Source organism: Podarcis bocagei (genome assembly GCF_964188305.1).
Source record: "Podarcis bocagei genome assembly, chromosome: 2".
Classification (NCBI taxonomy): Eukaryota; Metazoa; Chordata; class Lepidosauria; order Squamata; family Lacertidae; genus Podarcis; species Podarcis bocagei.
The window spans coordinates 24,602,700-24,622,497 of NC_138126.1; the positions used below are offsets into that span (position 1 = coordinate 24,602,700).

At 51.9% G+C, this 19,798-nt stretch overlaps 1 protein-coding gene across 1 annotated transcript in view; it reads left to right on the forward strand.

The window, feature by feature from the left end:
• PLXNB1 (plexin B1) overlaps positions 1–11,418 on the forward strand; it is a 144,284-nt gene extending 132,866 nt beyond the window's left edge. The window contains exons 35-39 of the mRNA XM_081183746.1: positions 607–754; positions 1,607–1,671; positions 1,761–1,836; positions 4,402–4,476; positions 5,534–11,418. Of these exons, the coding sequence (XP_081039872.1) occupies positions 607–754; positions 1,607–1,671; positions 1,761–1,836; positions 4,402–4,476; positions 5,534–5,638 (469 nt within the window). The 3' untranslated portion in view covers positions 5,639–11,418. The remainder of the gene's footprint in view (positions 1–606; positions 755–1,606; positions 1,672–1,760; positions 1,837–4,401; positions 4,477–5,533) is intronic.
• The last annotated feature ends 8,380 nt before the right edge of the window (positions 11,419–19,798 follow it).

Here is a 19,798-nt window from a genome sequence, read left to right on the forward strand (position 1 = left end):
TTAGGTGTTTACCGGTATTTTGTTTTTACTCTCTTTTTTGTTTATATTTGTGATCTTGTCTTTTTTCTTTTTGTTTTTTTTCTTCCTGTTTTTCTTTTGTTGTGATATATGTTACACCTGTAAGAAACTTAATAAAAATTATTTTTTTAAAAAAAGAATACTCTAGCTCAAACCTTTTCAGCAGGGGGCCGGTCCACTGTCCCTCAGACCTTGTGGGGGGCCGGACTATATTTTGGGGGGGAAATTGAACGAATTCCTATGCCCCACAAATAACCCAGAGATGCATTTTGAATAAAAGGACACATTCTACTCATGTAAAAACACGCTGATTCCCGGACCATCTGTGGGCCAGATTTAGAAGGCGATTGGGCCGGATCCGGCCCCCGGGCCTTAGTTTGCCTACCCATGCTCTAACAGAACTTTGACAGCACCCATCTCTGCTGCCCCTAATGGGGCGTGGAGTTGTCGCTATGTGCCAGGATTGCAATTGGGTGGTGCATTTTGGCCCCTGGTCCCTGGGCTACCCTAGTTCAGCTCCCGAAGCACTTAGCCCATGGAGTTCCCATCGCATGCCAGTGTGTTGACCGTTTCCTCTTCTCTCCGCAGCCTTCCCCTGAGGTTCTGGATCAACATAATCAAGAACCCTCAGTTCGTATTTGATGTGCAGACGTCGGACAATGTCGACGCTGTGCTCCTGGTCATCGCTCAGACCTTCATGGACTCCTGCACTCTTGCTGACCACAAGCTGGGTCGGGTGAGCTTGGAGAAGGCCTGGGCGGGTGCCTTGAGTTTATGCGTTGACATCAGTTGGGGGAAAATATGGTAGCCGTATGCTCTCCACGCCATCTTTTCCTGACGCAAGTCAAGTGGGGCTGTTCCCTTTTGCTGCAGAGGATCCAGGCATTCCTCTGCTGTGGGCGTGTTGCCTTTCTCCTGAGCGCAACCCACAGTGCTTTCTTGCTCGGAAAATGAGCTTCTCTCCAGCACTGACGCAACCTGACGGAGAATCGTGGGGAAAGGGTCCAAAGGGACCCATCTCCCTTGCAAATGCAGGAATCATACAGTTGCACGACTCTTAGCTAGTACCTGCTATGCGAAGGACGCCTAGGGACACGACTCCAGCCCATTTTTGTTGTTGCTGCTGCAATGTCTCCGTTGTCATTCATTGTAATGTGCATGCAGAGCTCCTGCCCGCAATTACTGTTTTAAAAAAATGGGTGACGATAGGACACGAGGCTTCCTCTCTGCAGCCAGAGTGGCTGCCCAAGCCAATTTTTTGCTTTCCATTCTCCATCCAGCAGGGCGGTTGTCAGTCACTGTGTGTACCTTAGGACACTCAGAACAGGCCTTCCGAACCCGGTGCACTCCAGAACTTCTGGGCTATGATTTCTGTCATTCCTGATCATTTGGCTATACTGGCAGAGACGGAAGGGAGTTGGGAGTGCTAACAACATTCTAAACTTAACCCAGCTCTTTCAAATTTTCCTCTTTCAAACTTTCCTTGTCCTATTCATCGCTGCTGCCATTTAGATAACTGTTATCATGACACCTAAGAATTTTGCTGGGTGTCGTTCCTAATGTCTTGCTCCCTTTGTGGCATTTCCAGGATTCTCCGATTAACAAGCTTCTCTATGCCCGCGACATTCCACGTTACAAGCAGATGGTGGAAAGGTAAGGAGGAGGGCCAGGGAGCCGACTGGAAAGAAAAGGAAGGAAACAGGGTACATAAATGAAGGGTTATCGTTCTGTATCTCCTGCAGGTACTATGCAGATATCCGCCAAACCATCTCTGCAAGTGACCAGGAAATGAATTCCGCCCTGGCTGAACTCTCACGAGTAAGTAGGCTGCAAGCTACATCACAGTCTTTTTTGCTTTCTCTGTTTTCCTCCTGCTGAGCCAAGACCTCTGTTGTTGTTGTTTAGTCGTTTAGTCGTGTCCGACTCTTCGTGACCCCATGTACCAGAGCACGCCAGGCACTCCTGTCTTCCACTGCCTCCTGCAATTTGGTCAAACTCATGCTGGTAGCTTCGAGAACACTGTCCAACCATCTCATCCTCTGTCGTCCCCTTCTCCTTGTGCCCTCCATCTTTCCCAACATCAGGGTCTTTTCCAGGGAGTCTTCTCTTCTCATGAGGTGGCCAAGTATTGGAGTCTCAGCTTCACGATCTGTCCTTCCAGTGAGCACTCAGGGCTGATTTCCTTCAGAATGGATAGGTTTGATCTTCTTGCAGTCCATGGGACTCTCAAGAGTCTCCTCCAGCACCATAATTCAAAAGCATCCATTCTTCGGCCATCAGCCTTCTTTATGGTCCAGCTCTCACTTCCATACATCACTCCTGGGGAAACTGTAGGAGCCTTCTTTTGGAACAGAAGAAGAGTTATGCTGGATCAAGGCAATCATAGAATTGTGGAGTTGGAAGGGACCACAAAGGCCGTGTAGTCCAGCCCCCCTGCAATGCAGGAAACTTGTGCCCAATGTGGGGCTCGAACCCGCGACTAAGAGTCTCATGCTTTTCCTACCAGCTGAGCTATCCCAGGGGAAATAATGCTGGCCCATCTGATCCAGCGTCCTATTCTCACAGACGTCACCCAGATACTTGTAGGATCTGAGCACAAAAGGCCTCTCCCTTCCTGCAGTTTCCAGCAACTAGTATTCAGAGGCATTGCTGCCTCTGGGCATAGCCCAGGCTTCCTCAGCCTCGGCCCTCCAGATGTTGTTGGCCTACAACTCCCATGATCCCCAGCTAGCAGGACCAGTGGTCAGGGATGATGGGAATTGTAGTCTTGAAACATCTGGAGGGTCGATGCCTGTTCTACAGCACTTATTAAAAGCAAGTGCCTGCAGCAATATACATTGCAGTTCAACTGATGCAACAAGAACTTAGACCCCAGTTACCTTCAGTAAGCCACAACCTCCCTACTTTATATCCCAAACAACGTGAGATTCATGAACTATGCCATAGGTTGAGGAAGCCTGGCATACCCTTGTGGCTGGTAGCCCAAAATAGCCTTCTCTTCCATGAATTTGTCCGCTCCTCTAGAGTTACCATGTCAGGTTGCATAATGGGCACAGAAGCAGCATTGGCATTGGCGTTGCTCTCTGCCACCCTTGTCTTCCATTGCAGAGATGCGTACTTGACATAATTGTACTTGTACGCCACCTTTCCGTAGTTGAAACCATGCTCAAGGTGGCTGGCAATGCTAAAAACAACAACACGTAATTACAACATAACAAAAGCAGTCATAAACAATAAATGAAGCATCAAAAAAACCGCGTAAGATCGAAAATAAAGATGCCAAAAAAATTAACATTGATAACAGGAAACTCTTCCCCCCCCCCAAAAAAAAAGAACAACAATACCCCGGACCAAGAGTTTGTTCAGCAGCCTCTGCTTTTGCAGCTGGAGTCAGTCAGGGCCCCGCCCTCCCAGGACAGGTGGGAAAGGTCTGCAAAGGCAGGGAGCAGACAAGATGGAGCCAAGGTAACATCATGACCCTCCACCCCAATTTCCTTGCATCTGGGGCTTCCAACTCCCTTGAAGCAACTCTGTTAGAGCAGAGGTTATTGCAAGGAAAATAAGTCTTAGCTTGGGGCTGGGGCTGTGTGTCTTAATGACAGAGCACAAGTATGATAATAATAATAATAATAATAATAATAATAATAATAATAATAATAATAATAATAATAATAAAAAATTTATACCCCGCCCTCCCTGGACAAGAGCGGGCTCAGGGTGGCTAACACCGAATATAAATATAGTAAAAACATTAAAAACAAAACACAGAGAGAAACCCCAAACAAACAGTTGATTAGAATATGTTAGAATACACTTAAAATGCAGCCTCGTTTTAGTGGTAGCCTATAGATCAAAGCCATAAGGGGAGAATACGTCAAATACTCACCGGGGCCAACTATCCATGCTGGTCCTACATGGGCAAGCAAAAAAAGCCGAGGGAAAATTTATATACAAAATCCCATATAAGGGTTTCCATCAAAAAATAAACAAATGAGGGGGGGGCTTAGATTGAGTCCAGCCCAAAGGCCAGGCGGAAGTTTGGATGCAGAAGGTTCCCAGGTTCAGACCCTGGCATCTTCCAGTTAAAACTATCAAGATAACAGGTGATGGTGGGAAGGACCTCTGTGCGAGGCCTTAGAGAACCGTTTTCCATCAGAGCAGAGAGAACTGGGCTAGGTGGACAAGTCGTCTGTCCTAGTCCTATTTAAGGCATGTTCCATAGATCCATTGAGAGTTTCCCGCCATGAAGTGACTTCACCTTATTATTCCCATGTCTGTTTGCAACTTGGACCACCACAAAACCATTGAAAGTGACTCAGTAGGAGGAGGGGGACAGCATGTTACTCTCTTGGTGACAATTAACCTGTCGTTTCTCGGTTACAGAACTACTCAGGTGACCTCAATTCCTTGGTGGCGCTGCATGAGCTCTACAAGTACATCAACAAGTACTATGACCAGGTAAATATGGCTCATATTTTAATGTGGTCCCAAAAACTTCCTTTTAGGGGAAATGAACATTTTTTCAGGCTGGGGGGGGGGGGACATGTCCCTGGTGGGTGGGGCCAGAGGCAAAAGTGGGCGGGGCAGTGGGTGCAAATTTCATCTTTGTACCACATTTAGCCCACAGGGGTTCATAAGACTCTGTTTCTCAGTTGGTTTTGCTGGTGCCGTTACTACTAACTCAGTGGCACAAGGAACACGCAACGGGGAAAATTGCAGACTGGGTGTAAATGAGCCCACTTCCTCCACAGAAACTCTGTGGCTCTCCTGGAACTCGAAACTGCTCCCTCCACCAAAGGATTTGTTTTGGTGCTTGTCCCTTGGCCGCTGAGAGAAGGTGGAAGTGGGGAAATAATTCAGAGCAGGAGGGCGAATGAATCAAGCTGACCCCAGACCTCAAAGAGGAAAGCATTCCTTAATCGGGGTGCCTCTACCAAAAAGGCCCTGCTCCTCCTGGATGCCAACAAGGAAGGCGCCAAGAGCAGAGGCCCTCCTAAAGATCATCATCATCATCATGCAGTAGTACCTCGGGTTACATACGCTTCAGGTTACATATGCTTTAGGTTACAGACTCCGCTAACCCAGAAATAGTACCTCAGGTAAAGAACTTTGCTTCAGGATGAGAACAGAAATCGCGCAGCGCAGCAGCAGCAGCTGGAGGCCCCATTAGCTAAAGTGATGCTTCAGATTAAGAACAGTTTCAGGTTAAGAACGGACCTCCGGAACGAATTAAGTACGTAACCAGAGGTACTACTGTATATTATTTATACCCCGCCCATCTGGCTGGGTTTCCCCAGCCATTCTGGGCGGCTTCCAGCAGAATATTAAAATACAACGTAGGTTCGCATTGTATCTTATTGATGGTGATTCTGGCCTCTAGCAATCCATGCACTGAGCCTCAGAGGCCTCCCTAGGATGCAGAGCATCCGCTGCCCCACCACCAAACAAAACCAAAAATCTGGCTCTAGAAGGCGATCACTACCAGATAACAACCCCAGGTCTCCTCTCCCCGCAGATCATCACCGCCTTGGAGGAAGACCCGACGGCGCAGAAGATGCAGCTGGGCTACCGCCTGCAGCAGATCGCCGCCGCCGTAGAGAACAAAGTCACGGACTTGTGATGTGCACAAGGGGACAGTCAGCCAGGCGGGGGGAGGGGGCAGAGGGCACCTGCTGCAGCCGGGACCAGGCACGCCACACCGACGACGTGGAAGGAGGGAGGAGCAGCAGCAGACCAGGAAATGCCAAGCGCCCTGGAGGGCCGAGGGTGCCAGAGAACTTTATTCTTCTTTTTTCCTTTTTTTTTTCAACAATAATGATGATGATAATGGACTTTAGGGGAGTGTCTCCCTCCTCAGAAGCTGTGGGCTCCTCCCGTTCAGCTTGAGCCAGGAGGCCGGGAGTTACGAATGTGCCAAGAGGGTTAGAGACTAGTGTAGCCACGCAGGCGGCGATTTTTTTTGCCTCGGCGCCTGAAGCCAAGGCTCGGGCAGCAGGCTCTGGATTTGGGCGGGCTCCCTGAGAAGAGAGAGCATCCCACTGCCTAAGCAATCAGAGAAGGAGGGGAGCATCTCTTCAGCAGTGCCCTTCCCTGGCGCATCAAATCAGACTGGGACCAAGTGAAAGGGAAGAGGCTGAGGATGGAGGACGCAGGAGCCACCGCCGGGCTGGGAAAGGCCTGCCACTAGCTGGGACCCCGCCCAGATTCCTGGAACAGCACCGAGGAGCCTGCGCCTTCCTTGCTCACCCACACCGGGTTCGGAGGTCCTTGCCCCCCGCAATCCCAGCATGCCTTTCTGCAGCTTCTGCTCCATGCACAGAGCCCGTCCCCAGAAAGCACAAAGGAGACCTTGCTCCCCTCTGACTGCCTCACCCCCTCTTGTTTGCTGCTGTTTGGGAAATAACGGACCTCTGTATCGCACTGTAGAGCTGCGGAGAGGGGAAGCCTTTCCTCCCCTCTCCCGCTCCTCTTTTGAGTTAGCACTTCTTCTCAAGCAAACACCCTCTTTCCTCGTGTTCCTGTCTCTCACACTGTGGCTTTGCTTTGTCCAACGCCGCCCCGCTTCCCCACGGGGGTCTTTCCTGGGTCTGCCAGAGGCAACTCAGAATTTTTGCAGAACCAATTGGCCATGCCTCTGGCTTCCTCCAGTGCCCATTGTGGTGGCTTTTGCTGTTTGCCTGCCTGCAGTTCGGTTGCCAATATTTCACCGGCTACTCATTCTGTGTCTTTGAGAGCTGCTTGATCTACAGCAGCAATGGCTACCCCTTCGCCCCTCCAAAAGTTGCTAGACGACAACTCCTGTCATTGTCCCTGACCACTGGCTCGGGCTGATGGGAGTTGGGTCACTTCCAGACGTTCTGTTTATTTACTTGGGATTTGTTTGCACAAAAATTGTGGGGAAGCTAGACAGCCTCAGCTGTTTATTTAGCATTCTGGTTTTTATTCTCATTCGCAATATTATACCACACTTCCCAGTGTGTTTTCCTGTCACTTCCCCTATTATAAAAAAATAAGATTTGGGGGTGGGAATGAGGTTCTCCAGCAAGAGCCCCAAATCAGATTTATTTACCCAACATGAATTTGTCCATATGTCATTGAATCTCACCCAGAGGTGTTAGTGGTCTGGGATGGTGTGTGGAGACAAAGGCCTGTTATGATTTCTGCAGCAGGGTCTCTGTCTGCAGGGTCCTGAAGCCACAGGAAAGGGAAGCCTTTTAGCTTCTTGGAAGAAGTCTTCTCACCCTTTTTGCTGATTGGAGCAAATCAGAGGGAAAGGAAGTGAGTCAGCCATGGAGGATTGGCTCCCGGGGTCTTTCTACAGAAGGCACACTGGAAGAGCTCAGATGAGTTGTTCTGTATGCTCCAAAGCTAAGCCTTTTAGCACTGAAAACACAAGCTGCTTCGGTTTCGGGAGAATTGCGTGCGTGTTCTGTAACGTACAAATACAACTTAAGTCGCTCCAGATATTGGAGCACTCCAAATGATTTGCCCGTGTACGAGCACAGTAAAAAGTAGATCTGGCTGACAGGAAGCACATGTAGACCTGCACTTATTGTTGCAATGAATCCCTGATTATTAGTAGTATTGTACAATTATAAGGTTATGCAGCCTTCTTAGAAGGGGGCGTGGCAGTGCCTATGGTGAAGGGGCCCTACACTTCTGAATTTGCCACTGCTCTGCTTATCCCATCCCAAAATAGCAATCTGGAAGCGCCCTTGAACTCCAGCAACATCTGGAAGGTCGCAGGTACCCATCCCTGACCTACAGGCGGCAATATTTATCCCTTGCTGATTTAATCTGTTTTAAGAGACACAGGTGCAAGCCCAGGTGGGGAGTTATTTTCCGTCAATTGACAACTCTACCTAACTTAGGTTAGCCGAAAAGGAACTATCACTTGAAGCGCTGTTGAATCATTCCATGTCATTCCTCACAGGGGGGAAAGAAACCCTGGATTGTGATGGTTCCCCCCCCCCTTGCACCTTATTGCCTCTGCAGTTTTAGTCCTGCTTCTCCTTGTATGTTTGCAGCCCACGTAAAACAGCTCTAATGCCACAGTTTCAGGCGAGATCCAGCCACAGCAAACCGTTCCAATCTGCCGCTTTGCATCGTAGGCTCTGGCCCGCTTCCTTGCAAGCCGTGGGGTAAGGATTTCTCTCTCTTTATTTTGGCAGGGCTCCTGCTCCTTCAACAGCTGCACAGTCAGGCAACAAAACAGAAGAGGTGGCATGTTTTCCTTGGATTACTCTGTTGCAGATAGATGCCCAGCTTTTTTTAGTCCGGCTTCCTAGAACACTCCAGTGAGCTTTTACTGAGAGTTCTGTGCAATTTTAAAAGAATGCCTATGCCAGCATCAAAGTAGGTCAACAAGAGCCATATGAGGCATGTTGTGGGGCATCCGTGAATAGCCTTTATCTTCAACCCTTGTAATTTAAAACCAGGCGCAGAGTGGAAAGAGAATTCAGCTTAGAGTTGCAGCGCTTGTTTGCCTTTCTCAACTGTGCCATTTTCCTGATTTTAAAACCCCCCTCCCCCAAAGCTGCTACTTGCCCTGTGGCTGGTAGACTTCCAGGTACCCATACAGGTGGCTTGCATATTTTAAATTGCAGGACAAATTGAACACCAGCCTCGGAGAGGGGGATTTGAATTGAAGAAATGGCACAAGGACGAAAGGGCTAGCTCCCTCCCATCTGTTAGCACCAGGGTCTGAATTTTTCTCCTCCCTGGCTTTTTAAAATGCAGGCGAGTCTGTTCACGGATCTCCTTGCATCATGCCTTAAGAGATTCAAAGGCTGGTGCCACCTTGGTAGCACAGATTTTAGGAAGAGCACCTGTTGCCAGCTCCGGCACCACTGGTTCAAATCTCAGCCTAGCCATAACACTCCCCAGGTGCCTTAAGCCAGCCACTTGAACTCCAGCCCTCCGCCTCCTGTTTACAATATGGAGAACGCCGATAATTACACTGGTACGCCTTGCATAGCTGTTGTAAGGATTACTGAGATTACGTGTGTCACACATTTCAGGAAAAGGCCGCCTCGGCCTTCTCCAGTCTGATGCCCTCCAGATCCAGCCAACATGGCCGTCCAGCCATACATATTCCCACCTGTTATCTCAGTCTAGTTATTAATAACTCAGGTGAGAGCACAACCCTGCTTGGAAGCCATGCCCTTTGACCTGGAACAACCTCCCCCCAAATTTCAGGTAGCTCAGAGCGGGGCTGGTTTTACTTGGGGGTAGGGAGCACATTGTACATGCTCAGCAGCCCTCTTGCTCCTTTTATTATTCCCCTGTTCCCTAGTTAAAACCAGGCTGTGAGACAAAACTCGTAACTTGGAGCCTTAGTCTTGAGCTCCGAATTTGTCCCGTAAAGATTTGTACCACGGAAAGGGTATATCGTGCACAGACAGATATTGGGCACCCATTTCCTTTCCCAGAAGGGGGTGTCCTCTTGTCACCGCATTACGAGACAAAATTGCAGTTACCTTCCAGTCAACTCTCGTCAGCCTACAGCAACTTACAAGAATGTAAGGAAGAGCCAAAGGTTTGTTTACGCCCGTATACTTCTCTCCCCCCAGCCCCAAAGTGCCCCGCCAGATGTCTCCGGAAGGCCACAAGCGAGACGCAAAGGGTAATATCCATTTCCCGTTGTTGCTCCCTAGCAGTTGCTACTGAGACGCCTCTGAATCTGAAAGCTCCGTATTATAATCCCTCCTAGTGGTGCCCCGATAAAACTGCAAAGCTAAGCAGGGTCTGGTATGGTTTCCAATTGGATAGGGGGACGACCACCCAATTGAGATTCCTGCATTGCAGGGCGTTGGAGTGAAGGACCTTTTCCAACCCTATAATCATGCCTAGGAGCTTGCGGTTCTTGAGAGAGGAAGGCAACAGAGTAGGTTCTGCGATGCAGATGTTGAGACTTTGCCTTGCTTTGTGGGGATATGTTCTTAAAAGCCTAAGAAGAAACCTCCTGGTCTCATCTAGTCTGTTCTCTGAGTGCCTGCGGACATGAATACACAAGCATTCTTCATGAACGGTATCCCAAGCGTGAAGAAGCACCTCATTTTGCCCGGATTGTCCAGGTTCTAGTACTTCAATGCTATCTTTCCAGGTTCTAGTATTAAGAGATGCTTTTCCCCACACCCTGTCCCCTCTTGCGTACCTCAGTCCTTTCTTTGCCTCGGGACGCCTCCGATTCTGGGGGGTGCTCTGTGCAAAGTGAGAGGGGAGCATTGTTTGAGGTGGTGAGCCCTCTGGCAGGGTCCCAGCACCCACTGCCTTCTGCGGGTGCTAAAAAGGCGTTCGGGTCCAGCAGTGGTAAGTCTGGTGCTTACTCAAACCCCAGGAGTCCTCCTCTAGTGGCAATGGCCATTCTGAGACTGAAAAGCGGCAGCTGTGCGTTGTAGAAAGTGGTCCCTGCACAATTCGCCTTGCCCAGAGGACTATGTTGTATCTTTAGCACTACCTTAAGAAAAGTGGAGCTCCTCTGCCTTGGTTCCTTGACACATCTCATGTCCTGTAGCCCACCCTTCCTGTCCCACGCACCAGTCACCTGTGCTCTTGCAGCAAGCAGAAGGAAAACAGAATGCAAACTTCTTCCTTTTTTAACTTGTTTCAGTTGTGGTGTGTTTTTGACACCAGCCCGGTCTGCAAGCACCGGTAGGTGACCATGCTTCTTGGAAAAGCAGAGAGAGGACAGTTCCTCAGGTTATATGTCTTGGCAGCTCGGTCCCCCAACAGATTTCCATTGCAGCGTAAATGGCGGCAGGAACTTCTACAATGGGGGAATAAATTCTGTAGGAAGAAACTGCTCTTGGCGCATGCCACAGCTCAGTGACGGAGCACCCGCTTTGCATGCAGAAGGGGTTCGATCCCCAGAATCTCCAGGTAGGCCTGAGAAAATGCCTGCCTGAAATCCTGGACACCCACTGCCAGTCAATGTAGAGTCTATTGCCTGCACTGTAGACAATACTGAGCTAGATGGAGCAATGGCCTGACTCACTGTAAGGTAGCTTCTTATTTTGGGGAGAGGGCTGCCTGAGGTGGGTGGGTGGGACTCTGCCTGTGTTTCTTTTCTAGTTTCTTGCTTCCCTGGTGCTCAGCATCTCACTTTCCCTTTTTTCCCCATTCTGGCCCAGCTCCGTAAATGCACTCTCTCAACTGATTAATAATAATAATAAATTCTCCAATCTGGAAAGCTTGATGGACAAACCAGCCAGCCTGATTTTGTTGTTGTTCCATAGTATAATAATGTTATTGTAGATACTGTTCTGAGCAAAGTAGGAGTTTTATCATCAAATGAGAAGTTTTGTCTGTAAATAATCAGTTTAGATCCCAGATGACTTTATTACAGAGCAAAATTCTTACACGGTAATTCAATAAACTTTAATATACAACACAGAAGAAGGCTCGAGCTTCCAGTTCCTTAATGATGTGGGAGGTCTGATTGCCTTTTTTTAAAAAAAACAACAACTGGCTCTGCTCCTGTGCTTTTAACAGGATACATAAATTTAGAAACTGCAATTTTCCTAGCCTGTGTATTCTGCTGTGGAAAACCTCACCAGCTTAATTTCTGTGCCACAATGCTGTTAAAAAGCAGAGGATCAAAGCTAGTGGTGTGTGTGTGTGTGTGTGTGTGTGTGTGTGTGTGTGTGTGTGTGAGAGAGAGAGAGAGAGAGAGAGAGAGAGAGAGACATATTGTGGGAGGTCACCAGCCAAGTTGTGGGCCTGGAAAAACTCTTGCTTTCACTTAACCGGTCCTATTAAGAACAGAAAAGCCCTGCTTAGCCTCCTGTTCTCTTAGCAAAGAGAGCCAGTGTGGTGTAGTGGTTAAGTGCGGTAGACTCGTAGTCTAGTGAACTGGGTTCGCTTCCCCGCTCCTCCACATGCAGCTGCTGGGTGACCTTGGGCCAGTCACACTTCTCTGAAGTCTCTCAGCCTCACTTACCTCACAGAGTGTTTGTTGTGGGGGAGGAAGGGAAAGGAGAACGTTAGCCGCTTGGAGACTCCTTCGGGTAGTGATAAAGCGGGATATCAAATCCAAACTCCACTTAGCAGCTAACCGGATGCCTGTTAGAAGCCAGCAAGCAGGACTCGAACTCACAACAACCACTCTTCCCACCTGCGATTCCCAGCAATTGGTATTGAGAGGACGACCATCTCCCGGCAGTGTCAGCATGGCCAACTTGGATGGCTTTTAAGAGAGGGTTACTCACATGTATTGAGGATAAGACTATCAAGGACTACTAGCCATGCAATTACTACCTACACTGGTGAAAGCAGATGAGCTTCAGCTGCTGGGAATCACGTGGGGAAGGTGGTGCTGTGTTGAGGTCCTCCTAGGCATCTGGCAGGCCTATGTGAGAAGAGGCTGCTGGACTTTAGAAGGGCCATTGGGCTCATCCAGCAGGGCTTTTATGATGTTCTCACATGCGGTGACGTGGCCAGTGGGTTGGCCAAGGGGCTGGGAGAGACCAGGGTTCAAATCCCCACTCGGCAGTGAGGCTCACTGGGTGACCTTGGGCCTGTCGTCGCCTCACAGGGTGGTTGTGGGGGATTAAATGAGGAGAACTCTGTAAAACCACATTGGGCTCCTTGGAGAAACAATGGAATAAGAATTAAATAAATTTTAGCCTCCTCCACAAATTTGGCTAATCCTCTTTTAAAGCCATTCTGCTAGATGGACCAATGGCCTGACTTTATATTAAGGCACCTTCCTATGTAACCTCTGATGTGACCATCTGTCAGGGGTTTAGGAGCAGAGGCACGGGCAAGGGAGGAAACAGAGAGCGAAGGGGAGGAGGCAGAAGAAAAGATGAGTGATGACGACGACCCGAGATCTCCTAGTCTTTCCAGTGAATCAGAGGATTCACAGAAAGGAGCACCAGTGGCCAGGGCAAGGGGGGCACCCCAGGAAGATAGAGCCAGAAGGGACTCAGGGGGGAGCAGCTGGAAATCGGGACCAGCGTCACCGCCAGGAAGCAGGGAAGAGGAAGGGAGCCAGGGGGGAAGCGCTGGCAGCTCACCACAGGAGGGAGGGCATGAGTCAGGAGTGGCCACACCTCCATCGGGGAGCGAAGAAACGGTTAAGAGGAAGGTGGAAGGTTGGGCGCGCGCGCCAAGTTCAAATGCAGAGGAAGGCGGCGCAGTAAGCAGCCCCGAAAGGGAACCAGGTCCTAAAGCCCGGCGCAAGGAGGCAGGAGGGTCCGGGTCAGCGTCAGAAGAATCCCGGAAGGAGGAGGCCCCGGGGGGTAGAGGGACCCAGAGGAGGACAGTCAGGCGGAAAAGGTGGAGCAAGGCTAGGATATTAAGCTGGTGCTCACGGGGCGGAGACTCAGACGGAGCTTCGCCGATCTAGCTACTAGACGTAGAGTTTGCGCGCAGCAGCGTGAGAATGGAAACTGTAATTCAATAAAGACTTTTACTTAATGATCGCTGGCTAGCGTGATCCTCTGTGAGCTAGGATCTTCAAGCAGCTCTGACAGTAAGCTCCGTCTCACCATTGTGGGCATCTACAGCCTCGAGGAGGGGAGAGAAACAGGTGCCTACTAGCGAGCTCACGAACGGCAGACGACATGACGGCTGAGCAGCAGATAGAGGACCTCAGAAAAGCAGTGGCACAACTGAACGCCGAGGTTCTCGCATCCAGGAAGAGAGAGGAGGAGGCAGCTGCCGCCTGCAGGGATCTCCAGGTCAGGTTAGACGTGCTGACAAAGCAGACACCCCGGCAGGAGGGAATTGGGTTGGCGAGACGGACAGGCGGGCTGGTCTCTCACTTCGATGGGAACCTGCAACAGTATCCCAACTTTAGAGCCGACGTACTGTGCGCACTGCAACTGCTGCATAAAGACTTTAGAGATGAACAAGAGAGAGTGGGGTTCATCATGTCCCATCTGCATGGGGATGCGAAAGCATGGCTACGCAATTTATGGAGAGATAAGGATCCGGCGCTCCAGAATGCGGATGCCTTTATTAAAGCGATGGATGGGTGCTTTTTATCAAGTATTGACGTGGATCTTGCACGGAAGGAGGTGCATGGGCTGAGACAAGGGAGGGCCAGCGTCAGGCAGTATCATGCCCGCTTTTTCGCCTTGGTCAGTGCCCTGGAATGGGACAGAGATTCGGCTCCTGTAAGAGACCTCTTTTGGGAGGGGCTGCACAACTCGATTAAAGATGAGATCGCGAGGGGGGAGAGACCCCGAACCACCCAGGAGGTCGTTCAGAGGGCACTGGCAGTGGGGGTGAGGCTGGAAGGACGTCCGTGGAGCAAGGACGAAGGGCGTGGAGGGCGCGAACCAGCCGGGGGCCCCTCCTTCCTTCCCAGAGAAGCAGCGCGGGCGCAATCCACGCCTCCGCCAGGAGGAGGAGCCGAACCTATGGAGGTTGGAGGTGCAAGGGCTCAGTCAGCAACCAGAGCCCTAGCACCGGCAGCAGTGAAAGCGAAGCCTCCTAGAGGGAACAGGAAGTGTTACGTCTGTGAGGAACCAGGGCATATGGCAAAAGAGTGTCCCCAGAGGCCCCACAAGCTCACTGCAGCCTCAGCAATGGTGACTGCAGCAACGCAGCAAGGAGGACCACAGCAGGGAAACGACGCGGTCTGGCTGGAGGAAGAGGCACTGGGGCCCAGCCAGACGTGTTAGTGACGCAGTCCCCAGAGATTTTACAGCCCGTGAACCCCCTCCCGCCCAAACCAGTAGTGAGGCTCACAGCATCTCTCCAGCTGCCCAATGGAATCACCATAGACGTGCCAATCACCATTGACTCAGGCAGCAATGCGGACTTTATAGGGCAGGACTTTGTCGACAGGCACGCTGTGCAGTTGCTGCCGGCCACACTGCCCCTGCAGGTTGTCACGGTGGATGGCAGGGAGCTGCTCGGGGGGCAAGTGGTGAAGCAGACGCCACCAATGGTGATGCGACTTGGGAATCACAAAGAAATCATCAGCTTCAACGTCACTCAACTATCTGACACGCCCGTTGTATTGGGCATGAGTTGGCTGGACAAGCACAGCCCAACGATGGCTTGGTACCAGAGGCAGTTGATCTTCGGCTCTTCCTTTTGTGCTGAACACTGCATCGTGCCCAGGCAGGAAGGAGAGGAAGAGGAGTCACAGCTGCTGCTCGGCACGCTGCAAGCGATTCCCCACAAGTACGCTGAATTTTTGGAAGTTTTCTGCGAGAAGGAGGCAGACAGGCTACCCCCTCACAGACCATATGACTGCAAAATTGACCTGCTGCCGGGGGCGGCGCTGCCTAAAGGGAGACTGTATTCCATGTCAGAGGACGAACTGCAAGAACTCAAGGAGTTCATTGATCATAATTTGCAGCGCGGCTTCATCCGGGAGTCCAAGGCAGTGGGGGGCAGTCCCGTATTCTTTGTTAAGAAGCGGGACACGCCCCAAAAGAGACTCGTAGTGGATTACAGGATTTTGAACAGTGTGACTAGGCCATCGGACTTCCCCATGCCCCGAATTGACGACCTCCTCGCAAAGGTACGGAAGGGCAGAGTGTTCACCAAGTTGGACCTGCGGGGGGCGTACAACCTCATTCGCATGCGGGAGGGTGATGAGTGGAAGACAGCCATGTTCACGCCACTGGGGACCTACGAATATAGAGTTATGCCTTTTGGATTGCAAAATGGCTCCCACGTTTTTCAAGCTTTTATGCATCACGTGTTGGCGGGACTTCTCTACAAGACGTGCGTCTGTTTCTTAGATGACATCCTGATCTTTTCGGAGTCGCAGCAGGAGCATGACAAACACGTCAAGGAAGTGCTGAGCAGGCTAAAGCAACATAGGCTCTACGCCAAGCTGGAGAAGTGCCAATTCGACGTGACGGAGGTGGATTTTCTGGGCTACAAGCTGTCTGACAAGGGGCTCGCCATGGACAGCGCCAAGGTTCGAGCGGTGTTGGATTGGAAGAGCCCGCGCAACCGGAAGGAGGTCCAACGGTTTGTCGGCTTTGCGAACTTCTATCGCAAGTTTATCAAGGGCTTCGCGATGCAGACGGCGGCCATCACTGACACGCTTAGCTCCAAGAAAAAGAAGTTCATTTGGACAGAGCAGGCGGAGCAGTCCTTTCAGGCACTCAAGCGTCTCTTCGCGTCGGAAGAGCAGCTGCTTCATGTCAACCCCAGCAAGCCGATGAGGGTGGAGACAGACGCTTCGGACAGAGCCGTGGGGGCGGTCCTGCTGCAGAAAGACCCGCAGGGGGTGTGGCGACCGGGAGCGTTTTACTCCAGGAAGCTCAGCAAGTCCGAGCAGAACTACACCATATGGGACAGGGAGTTGCTGGCCATTCACGCAGCGTTCAAGGCGTGGAGGCACTTTCTGATCGGCGCCAAGCACACGGTGCAGGTTTGCACGGACCACAAGAATCTAGAGCACTGGCGCACGGCACAGTTCCTGAATCAGAGGCAGATACGTTGGGCTGAGTTCTTTGCGAACTTCGACTTCCGAATAGAGTATGTCCCGGGGGACACCAACATCATGGCAGACGCTCTCTCCCGTAAGCCACAGTATCTGGAGGACGCAACACCAGCGGCCGCCATGCACATCTTCGCACCGACAGTGTGGGCGTGCGCCGCGGCGACCGTGGACCTAGAGGCGGTGCGACGAGCGTTGCAGGGGGACTCCTTCGCACGAGCAAAGATGGCAGAGGTGCAAAGGGGCAAGGCAGCGGCCGACGGTTTCCAGCTAAGAGATGGATTGCTCATCCGTAAAGGGGCCATCTACGTGCCGGGAGACGAACTTCGAGCCAAGGTGCTGCAGCAGCTGCACGACGCGCCCACGGCCGGGCACTTTGGCAAGGAGAAGACGGTGGAATTAGTAGCCAGGGATTTCTGGTGGCCTGGAATGAGAGGGGAGGTCGCAGACTACGTGGCGAGGTGTGACACCTGCCAGAGGGCCAAACCGGTGCACAAACCGCCGGCCGGACTGTTGGAACCGCTGCAAACTCCGGTCGAACCTTGGGAAAGGGTGGCCCTGGACTTTGTCACGGATCTGCCCAGCTCAAGGGGCAAGACGGCAGTGCTGGTGGTGGTGGACCTGTTTTCCAAGATGGCCCATTTCATTCCGTGTGCTAAGGTGGCCACGGCGGAGCACACCGCCAAACTGTTCATAGACCACGTGTTCAAGGTTCACGGTCTGCCACGGTCTATTCTGTCCGACCGGGGGCGGCAGTTCATCTCGAATTTCTGGCAGAAGCTGATGGACTTCCTGAACGTCAAGATCAACCTGGCGTCGGCGAGACACCCGCAGACCAACGGGCAAGCGGAGCGGGTCAATGCCATCATGCAGCAGTACCTGAGATGTTATGCAAATCAACAGCCTGCGACGTGGGTGGATTACCTGCCGCTTGCCGAATTCGCCTACAACAACACGAAGCACGTGTCCACGGGGGTCACGCCGTTCTTCGCCAACAACGGGAGACACCCCAGAACCTTCCCGGGACTGGAAAGAATGGGGGAGGGGGAGCCGCAGACAGCAGATGCGTTCGCGTCGGAGCTGCAGGAAGTCCACGATCAGCTGAGGCGCCACCTGGAGCTGGCCAAGCACGCATACAAGGTACAAGCAGACAAGCACAGAAGGGTTGGAGAAGAGCTCCACGTGGGAGACTGGGTTTGGTTAGCAGCCCATGCAGTGCCGGCCAGGTCGTTGGCCAAGAAGAAACTGGGGCATAAGCAACTGGGGCCCTACCAAGTCGAAGAGCAGGTCAACCCGGTAGCTTTCAGACTGGCACTTCCGGAGGGTTCCAGGATGCATCCAGTATTCCACAGATCGGTGCTCACTCCCTACAAGGCACCGCACAGGTTCCAGGAACCCGGAACGGCGCCGAGTCCGGCCAGAGACAGAACAGGGCACGCGGAAGTGGCACAGAAGGAGCGCATCAACGAAGTCACGGAGATTTTGGACTCCAGATGGGGGGAAGAGGGGGTAGAATACTTTCTCGCCAAGGAGGGCACCCCGGCCAGTGCGAACAGCTGGGTGCCGGGATACGCCTTAGACGAACCTCTGCTCAAAGACGAGTTTCATGCCCTCTTCCCACATAGACCTATGCCAGCAGACTTTTTCGACGACTGGCTTTTCACGCCCACGCTTTCGGCCAGCACGTTCCGGGGGTTCGACTCGGACGAGGAACCGACACGAGACGTCCGTTCCCCGGAGGGGTCACCCTCGGGATCCGCCTCGGAACCCTCGTATTGGTGGGACGATAGGCCAGAGGAGCAGTTCCGCAGAAAGTGGCTGGAATGCTCAGGACGAGCAACGCCGCCAGGAGGAAGTGAGGGAGAGACGGACATGGACATTTTCGGGGACGACCCTGGTTTCGAGCACGGAGGCACAGAGATGGAAGCGGAGGTGACCGTCGTCGACGAGAGCAGGGAGGAAGAACCGGAAGACTTCAGATGGAGGCCCGCCACGGGAAGCGACCGATATCCGACGTTCGTCCCTTTGCAACAGCAGCCCCCAGCTCCAGCACCGGAAGGAGGGGAGGGGGGAATGGGGGGCTTCGAGGGGGGGATGGATGTCAGGGGTTTAGGAGCAGAGGCACGGGCAAGGGAGGAAACAGAGAGCGAAGGGGAGGAGGCAGAAGAAAAGATGAGTGATGACGACGACCCGAGATCTCCTAGTCTTTCCAGTGAATCAGAGGATTCACAGAAAGGAGCACCAGTGGCCAGGGCAAGGGGGGCACCCCAGGAAGATAGAGCCAGAAGGGACTCAGGGGGGAGCAGCTGGAAATCGGGACCAGCGTCACCGCCAGGAAGCAGGGAAGAGGAAGGGAGCCAGGGGGGAAGCGCTGGCAGCTCACCACAGGAGGGAGGGCATGAGTCAGGAGTGGCCACACCTCCATCGGGGAGCGAAGAAACGGTTAAGAGGAAGGTGGAAGGTTGGGCGCGCGCGCCAAGTTCAAATGCAGAGGAAGGCGGCGCAGTAAGCAGCCCCGAAAGGGAACCAGGTCCTAAAGCCCGGCGCAAGGAGGCAGGAGGGTCCGGGTCAGCGTCAGAAGAATCCCGGAAGGAGGAGGCCCCGGGGGGTAGAGGGACCCAGAGGAGGACAGTCAGGCGGAAAAGGTGGAGCAAGGCTAGGATATTAAGCTGGTGCTCACGGGGCGGAGACTCAGACGGAGCTTCGCCGATCTAGCTACTAGACGTAGAGCTTGCGCGCAGCAGCGTGAGAATGGAAACTGTAATTCAATAAAGACTTTTACTTAATGATCGCTGGCTAGCGTGATCCTCTGTGAGCTAGGATCTTCAAGCAGCTCTGACACCATCTATTATTATTATTATTACATCTATTATTATTACCATCCAAACCACTGTCCTGTGTGGTTTCTAGTCAGGCGTCTGAGAGGGGTTTTTTCTTTTACGCTTTCCCTGGGATAACCCACTCTTTACTGCTGAATTGGAACCAAGATCAATTGGGTTTTCAGCAAATGGACGTTTGTTCCGATTCAGCAGCAAACCGTGGATTTCCCCGAGAAAAGCAGGGGGACCAAAAAGCCCAAACCAACCTCTCCAACCCCTGACTAGAAATCGCGGGACAAAGGGAAGTGTGGGTGGTTTCTTAGGTCCCAGGGCAGGGTCCAGAAAATGGAAACACAACCTGAACACCATGGGCATAGCTTTTTCTGGGAGATGCCCCCCCCCAAGTTATAGAGCTCAGCTTGGGGGGGGGGGAGATCACGGGTCAAATTCCTGTCCAAAAAGAGGACATCACGGGGGACAGGCTTTTGTCACACTCAGTTAATTGAGTATTTTTTAAATTTTTTTAAAATAAACTTTATTACAT